General features: G+C 33.7%; 1 protein-coding gene across 1 annotated transcript; it reads left to right on the forward strand.

Annotated features, from left to right (window-relative positions):
* Positions 1 to 6,318: 6,318 nt before the first annotated feature.
* On the forward strand, positions 6,319 to 7,838 carry LOC127725589 (UDP-galactose translocator-like). The gene is made up of 2 exons (XM_052232712.1): positions 6,319 to 6,642; positions 7,224 to 7,838. Exons 1-2 carry the CDS (start codon positions 6,319 to 6,321, stop codon positions 7,836 to 7,838), a joined length of 939 nt encoding a protein of 312 aa, XP_052088672.1.
* The last annotated feature ends 866 nt before the right edge of the window (positions 7,839 to 8,704 follow it).

An 8,704-nucleotide genomic window follows, 5' to 3' on the forward strand; every position in this document is an offset into this window, starting at 1 on the left:
CAAACCGGAAGTAACAAATTATCTCTCATCTAAAACAAAATGTAAAGAAACCATATATTTTTGGAATCAGCGTACAATAAGCTATCATTTGACGCTAGAAATGACATTTTAAACCGAATTTTAATATTTTATATCAAAATAGATCTTTATGGGTGGAAAGACCTTCAATTGTTCTCTGAACAATTGGTTTATAATTTTTTAAAGTTTTTCTTCCGATTTCTGGTAACTAACTTGCTTTACCAGTTTGCAAATAGAAGAGTAGAAATCTAATATTGCCACGAAAATTGTGTCCACAGTAGAATTTCAATTCCTCAATTAATTGATATATTTTTTAAAAGCAATGACATTTTTCTACTAAACTATTAAACTCTTCGTCTCATTTTACTGCAAAATTGCATTACATTTTCTGAAGTTAAATTGTGGTAGAAATATTCTGTTATGACAACTGGAATTAGAAAAGATCCTTATAATTAGGTCTTTCCACTTTTCTGTGGAAAGACCTATTGGTTTTCTTCTGATTCTTAGGTCTTTCCACTTTTCCGTGGAAAGACCTATTGGTTTTGTTCTGAGATTTTATTTTTTTCTTCCGCCACATTTTGTTCTTGCGTAGTATTGTGGTTTTGCAAGATGTCGCTTAGATTTTTGGCATATGATATCGAACAGTTATTGCGCTTTTGGAACTAACCCTGTTAAACCGTACACTTTACGTTGTAAGAGTTATCTCCCCGAACACTGTTTTTCTTGTGTAAACTACTCCTTCGCAACCGTAAAAGATTTCGACAAATTTATTTTACCAAAGTGCTTCCTATATCTTCAAGATGATGAGTCGGTTTGCACCAAAGTTCTCCGGAGTCTCCGTATGAGAGTTATTTCCCCTTATGCATTTGATATAAGTGATATGCATATAAACTCATAAACCGTACGCCGTATAAACCTAGAGTCACTTTATTGAAGGTCCTTGGGTCCCAACTTAGAAAATAAGGTCAAGGTCAAAGGTCAAGGTCATGTTCTAAATTTTGACATTCACTTCAAACTGCTTTTACTCAGAAAAAAGTTAGGGGTAAAATTGAAAAAAATATGAGCAAAATGTTAGTCGCAACATTATTTATGTCGTGAATATTTGTCGAAATAATACGCGTAGTATTTTGGGGGTTTTCATGACACTGAAATGGAAAAATCAACAAATTGACTAATTATAGCTTCAAACTTTACAGCTCTCATGATGCGTACATGCAATTTATCTTTGTAAATCATCAAATGCCCACAACTACCCATTTAACCCCCCCCCCCCCCCCCCCCCTTTTTTTAGGAATCCCATTTCTATTTTATTATAAAAGTACTAATCCTTCTTTTTTCATGAATAAATTTCGTTCTGAAATACAAAAATACAAATCTATTCCTGCAAAATAAAATATCTGCTCCAAATCATGTACATGTATTTCTGAAAATGAATCGATAAACGTTTTGTTAAAGTACCAGCATTGTTTTTGTGTGCATGCAATGAATGAGTCGACCAGTGGTCAGCGATTGGACAATAGTTTACCTGTAAAAAAAATCGAAAAAATATATTTTCCGTTAGCAGTATAAATCACGTGCAAGGTGTTTATCTACTATTTTAGAAGATGATAGAACGTTGAGTAAACCTATCAACAAAAAAGAGCCTATTACTACTGACATTTTACAGTTAACTGTTCTAGTTATGGTTCTGAACACGAATTATCTAAATTAAGAGTGTTTTATTATGTCTGTAACAATAATCCGGATTTTTGCGATACAGTGAGTTGGCTAATATAAGAAAAGGAAACACGTTTTTTTTTCTTGAAACACATGTTGAAATTTGTATTAAGTTGAGTGAACATGTTTAAGAAAAGGAAACAAGGTTATAATTGCTATGCCCGGAAATAAATTGTGTCCTGCTAAGTTTCTAGATATATATCTAAAATTTGCTGGCTTAGAATAATTACTTTAGTACTCATGAAAAATGTTTTTTTCCGTTAGCAGTATAAATCACGTGCAGTCCGCTTAACGTTCCAATCTAGATTGAGAAATAAAAATCAATTACGTAGAATTCCCTCCAAAGTTCGTAAATAGTAGTAAAATCCTAGAATCAAATGTCTAAACATGCATTAAAATGAAATCCGTGTTCCCGTAAATATGTGTACGAAAAAAGCATGCATGATCCGACATCAATGACCTGTAAATGAAAGAAAATTTAAATCCGTTAGCTGACAATCTTTATACACAGGTCTGGTCTTGACGACAATCCCTCTGCAACTAAATTTTAAAAACAGTCTTTCTGTGTATATCGATCAGCTTGGTGACGTCACAATCACACCATCCATCCGGTGCAGCGCGTGTTACCTAAAATAAAATAGGGGTTTTCCCCTTTTCGAAAAGAATTAAAATGCATGTGCACGTACAGGGTTAAATACAAAAGATCCATGCAGGTTAGGTCCGATGTCCTTTAATTATAAAATTGAAAACAATGCATACACAATAAGTAAATAAGACACAAGTACTGGGAAGCCTTATAAAAAAAGAGAATATTTATAAAGGAAAACTGGCAAGGATACTAATTGTAAGTGTGTTTAAATCCTTGCATGTTCCTACAAATGTCATAATTTGAATATGATGTTGCAAGGACCCGTTTTTGCGGTTCCTAGAGCCTAGGTCCCAAGTGTTTAAACACGTGAACAGGCTCTCAATTCCTTTTTCGCGTATTCCTTAAGCCTAGGTCCTAAGTGTTTTAACACGGGAACTAGGCTCTCAATTCCTTTTTCGCGTATTCCTTAAGCCTAGGTCCCAAGTGTTTAAACACGGCCACTAGGCTCTCAATTCCTTTTTCGCGTATTCCTAGAGGCTAGGTCTCACGTGTTTAAACACGGGCACTAGACTCTCAATTCCCTTTTCGCGTTGTCCTAGTGGCTCGGCCCCATGTGTTTAACCAACCAACCAACCAACCAACCTACCTACCTACCAACCAACCAACCATTACATGCATGTTTCGGTCCTTTGTGTTTAATACGGGTCCAAGATCTCATTTGTTTCGTGTTTGCTTGTTTCAAGCGACCCTATCACACGTGTGTAATAAGTCAATCAATCAATCAATCAATCCATCCATCAATCAATCAATCAATCAATCAATCAATCATGTTTCGGAGGGGAAAGACCGTTAATAATTGTTTTTAAAACAATTGATTTATATATATTTTTTTTTCTTCCGCCTAATTTTGTTCTTGCGATAAATATTTGTTTCGCAATATGTCGCTTAGATATTTCTCATATTGTATCGTATAGTTTATGCGCTTTTAAATTTCACCCTGCTAAGCGGAACCATTTTCTTTGCAAGAGTTATCTCCCTATTCACTGTTTATCATCTGTGTGCATCTCCTTCGTAACAAACAAAGATATCGACAAAATTCTTTTTCTAAATTGTTTGTTACATCCTCAGGAATTTTTACCTAATTTGGATCGAAGTGATCCAGTGAGATCTTAAAGGAGTTATCTGCCTTTACCAAATTAATTTGTCGTTATGTTTTTGTAACACGTAAGCCGTATAAAAAAAATTTGACCAAAATGTTAGTCGCGACATGATATAACTGGAAAGTTTTTGTCAAAATGGTACGCGTCATTGTTTTAGGGGTTCCATGCCACTGAAATAGTAAAATGAACAAAATGAACTAATTATAGCCTCAAACTTTGCAGCTATCATGATGTATACATGCATCTTATCTTAATTTATCAACCAAGGTCCACCATTCTCCACCCTCCCCCCCCCCCTTTTTTTTTTCTTCTACTTTGAGGAATCCCATTTCGCCTTGAAGTTCAGTCCTGTACATTTAACTGTAAAAATGCAATCCTTCTGATGTACAAACTTCTTAAATAGAAATTCATTCCTGCAAAAATCGGCTCCAATTCATGTTCCCGTTAGACGCGGTCCGCTTGATTGAGAAATAAAATTCAATGACGTAGAAAAATCGTAAATATTGCTGAAATCCTACAATCAAATTTTTTAATCATGCATTAAAATACAAATCTGTGCTCCCGTAAACATGTGTACTCCAGACATATATGTTCGAGCGTCACGTGACTTCAAAACATCATCACGCGCGCGGACCTAAAATTAGAATAAAACATTCGAGATCCATATCCAAATATGGAAAGTGAAACTTCCATGACAAAATGTTACTCATTTTTTTTCCTACAAGTTGAAACAAAATGTACATACAACACATAAAAGAAACCATGAAGTACCAGTTCTCGTAGCAAATAGAGAAAATTAGAAAAAAAAGAAGATGTTAGGATTTTTATTTATTAGGAAATCCTGAGGCTATCCGTTTGGGAGTGCGGGATGTACAAGTACGCAGCCCGGTCAGAATATGAACGTCAAGTCCGATGCCTCGCATAGAGAGAGTGTCATGCAAACTTTCAATCAATCAATCAATCAATCAATCAATCAATCAATCAATCAATCGATCGATCAACCAACCAACCAACCAACCAATTAATCATGTTTCGGAGGGGAAAGACCGTTTAACAATTGTTTTTAAAACAATTGATTTATATTTTTTAATTATTCTCCTTTCCTAGCTTTCCAACAAAATTTGCTTAACTTTTAATGTCGCATATAATATATATGTATACAATTAAGATATTCTATATGTTTTATTTTCCAGTTGTCAATGTCAGATTTTAAGGACTTCCTCCTTTTTTTGAATTTATTTTGGAGTTCGGTATTTTTGTTTATACATTTCTTATCGAGTAAAGTTATAACTTTCAAGTTTATGAATCCATGGCAACGGATTTAGTTTATTTGCCATAAAATTTGGCAAAGAACAGTGTAAATGTTACATTTGGTACTAATACTTAGTCAGAAGTAGAATTTGAATCCCTTGAACATGTCTGGCACAAATGATGCATTCTTAAGCCATTACAATAGTAAATCGATCTAGTTATGAATTAATTGCACCATTTTCTGCTTATTTCAAAATTCATACTCTACCAAATGTGAATCGTACAACTAGAATAATGAAAATGAAATAGTGTAATCTTCATATATTTAAGTGCTATTAACACATATACAAAATATATGTATGTATACAGAATGAAAACAACATCATTATTTATTCATGAACAACAAAGATTTCCTCAATTGTTATTAATCTGATATTTGTTGAAGTTAACATGTGTGCTTCAATGCACAGCTGGCGAGACCTCATTGTATTATTATTCCGTATTACAACAAAGATTTACTCTCAGACCTGTGTTATCGGCTGTCTTCAGTTGTTGTCGTTGGTTGCTGTGGGTCATATTTGTTTTTCTTAATTGTTTTGTAATAGCTCAGGTCATTGGTTTTCACGTTGAATTTGTTTTACATTTTGTCATCACTATACGGTGTTGGTTTCGCGGGATGTTAAAGGCCGCCTGGCGGCCTATAGTTGCCTACATCCACGTCATTTGAAGTCTGGTGGATTGTTGTCTCATTGGCAGTCATACCATGTATTCTTAATATTATATTGAATTTGACGTCAGGTATAAGGTTTTGTTCCACTTTGAAGGTTTCACTGTGACTTTATGATGAACAGTCATTTCAGCATTATTTTGCTTTTGTTTTTTAATGCATTTAGGAATTTCTTTTTCCATATTAATTGTGTGTTTTATCAATGAATTGCTCATAGATACCAGGAATAATTTTATACGCCAGACGCGCGTTTCTTCTACAAAAAACTCATCAATGACGCTCAAATATAAAAAGTTAAAAAGGCCAAATAAATTACTAAGTTGAATAGCATTTAGTACCCAAAATTCCGAAAGGTTTTGCCGAAAACAGCAAAATAATCTATTCCTTGGGGGATAAAAATCTTAGTATTTAGAATTTTTGTAATCAGTTGATTTATAATAATGATCATATCAATGATAATTCATGTCATCACAGAAGTGCAGACTTCTGTTTGGTGATACCCTCGATCGGAGAGGAAAATTCCACAAGCAGTGGCGTCAATTGGATATCAGATTCGTCTCAACATAACAGAAACCAAATTGGAATAATAGTCGGTCATGGTCCGTGCGTCTTCATTTGCGTGCCTCTAATATAGTAACTACATATGACACATAAAATAAACAAGAGTAAAGATTCAGTCAAAATACCAAATGTTTTTCCTTCTTTTTTAAAATTAATTTTCATATGAAATATTGTAGCCACAGTGTAGAGCAGTAATATTTTTAATATTTTGATAAATTTTAGACAAGGAAACTGTATATCAACATGAAGTTTTGTCAGATAATTTGATCAAGGTAACACGAAAAAAGCAGAGCAAAATGTTAAAATACCTGAGTTTGGTTTTACTCGCAGTTCAAACGACACTTGTGATCATGATGGTACGTTATGTTAGGACTCAGAAAGGTGACATGTTCGTTGCATCCACAGCTGTTATAATTTGCGAAGCGTTCAAAATGTTGGCCTCATTAGCCATCATTCTCTACCAAGAAAGGAGTATACATAAATTGGTTCAGCATTTAATGAAACATATAATTGACCAGCCTGTAGACTGCATACGTATGTCCATTCCAGCCATTATATACGTCTTCCAAAACAATCTGTTCTATGTTGCCGTTTCAAATCTTGATGCAGCCACATGTCAGGTACTTACTTACTTACAATAGTAAAGTATTATTTAATTGTTTATTAACCTGCGATTACCTTATAGTTCCAGATAGTTCTTTAACTCGAAAATGATAGATAAAAAATGCTAAAATTCATCCTTTTGTAATTACATTAAGGGAGTTCAAACTATTTGAATATAATTTTTTGGGGAAGGGGTCAGTGAAAACTTGCTGTACTGTCCAGGGCTGAAATATGGACAAGAATCTGTAAATGCTATAACATACACGTGACTGTCGCAGGGTCCTTCAATTGACAACTACTAGATAATGAACAAAAAAAATGTTTTTGATATTTGATTTAAATACCACAATGATATTCTGCAGGACTAAGAATACTATTTAAAAAATCATATATGTGATACACCAACAAGCTTTTATATCTGCTAGCTATGCAGGTATATTATTTGACTTCAAGATATTCATTTTTAGTCACTTTGTATTATTCAGTTACCTTCAATAATTCATATTTACTCTTTATTCAGTTTTAATTTACTTATCATCCTCAATATGTACAATATGCGTATCAGGAAAAAAACAATATATACTAACCTCTTTTTTAGGTAACATATCAATTGAAGATTTTTACCACAGCGGTTTGTTCTGTCATTATGTTGAAGACGAAGATTTCAAGGCTTCAATGGATATCCTTGTGTATTCTATTTGTAGGCGTTTCAGTTGTACTTTTACCATCAACAGAATCTACAAAGGGAGAAACACTTGATGTCGACAAAAATCGAGTTGTTGGTATAATCTGTGTCGTTATATCATGCTGTCTTTCTGGATTCTCGGGTGTTTACTTTGAAAAGATTTTGAAGGGAACCAAAGGGTCGATTTGGTTGAGAAATGTACAACTTGGGATGTTTGGTATAGCAATAGGATTCATTACAATGGGCATCAGGGATGGTATCAAAGTCATCGAGAAAGGATTTTTTCATGGCTACTATAGTGCTGTGTGGTTTGTTATATTTTTACAATCGTTTGGTGGGTTATGTACTGCAGTCGTTGTAAAATATGCAAACAATATATTGAAAGGCTTTTCAACTTCCGGTGCTATTGTTTTATCTTGTATTATTTCAGTATATCTCTTTGATTTTAAACTGACAATAGAATTCACTTTCGGGGCTTTGCTTGTTGTATTATCTGTGTTCATGTATAGTAAATTTCCCATGAATTAACATCGATCAGAATAACCATCTCAGAAATGCTTATATATATTTTTCTCTTTTCATTAAGAATACGTTTGAAGCATTACAGCCATAATGAACAAAACAAAGATAACGATTGTACAAACTGGAAAAAAAAATAGAAGATATCAACAGGGGACATTCAAAACTCATAAATCGAAAGAAACTGACAGCGCCGAGGCAAGAACGAAAGACGATTAATCACATAACACTACATATAAAACTCAAGAATGAGCAACACGAATCCCACTAAAACTATGTGGGATCCTAGGTGCTCCGGAAGGGTAAGCAGAAAAAACTTCTATCCATTAAGCTATCGGAGTCTACCATCTACAAAAAAAAAACAGAATTAATCCTTAAGTTATTTCAGCATACCACTATATTTCAGGTAGTGAATATTGCAATAACATGATAAGTTAGAATAAAAGGTTTGCCAGAATATGAGGCTTTTTGGAGTGTTCGTCACTTATCTACCAGTTACCCGTTACAATTTTTCAAAGAAACACTCTGAAATTATGCATATTAACTTAGGCCTACACTTATAGCTACATGTATGTCGCATGGAAGAAAATCTTTATAGTTATCCTCTATATATTCAGTGTAACAATTAACACTGTTTGAAAAACAAATATATAACAGCAATTACATTATGGTATAAGCAACCATTTCAGCGCACAAACGAAGTAAAAGTATTAAGTCTTTGAAAACACTTAAAAGAAAAAAAAAGGTAACGATTTTTTGAATACAGCATGGGTAATCGAAAGACAGTCAGATAAGACTGATATCACAAACATGTGGTATGACACTGATGACCATTTTGGTCCCATATAACAGTCCGATCTCTCCTTTGGAACACT

The sequence above is a fragment of the Mytilus californianus genome, unplaced genomic scaffold (genome assembly GCF_021869535.1).
Source record: "Mytilus californianus isolate M0D057914Y unplaced genomic scaffold, xbMytCali1.0.p SCAF_1, whole genome shotgun sequence".
Lineage (NCBI taxonomy): Eukaryota > Metazoa > Mollusca > Bivalvia > Mytilida > Mytilidae > Mytilus > Mytilus californianus.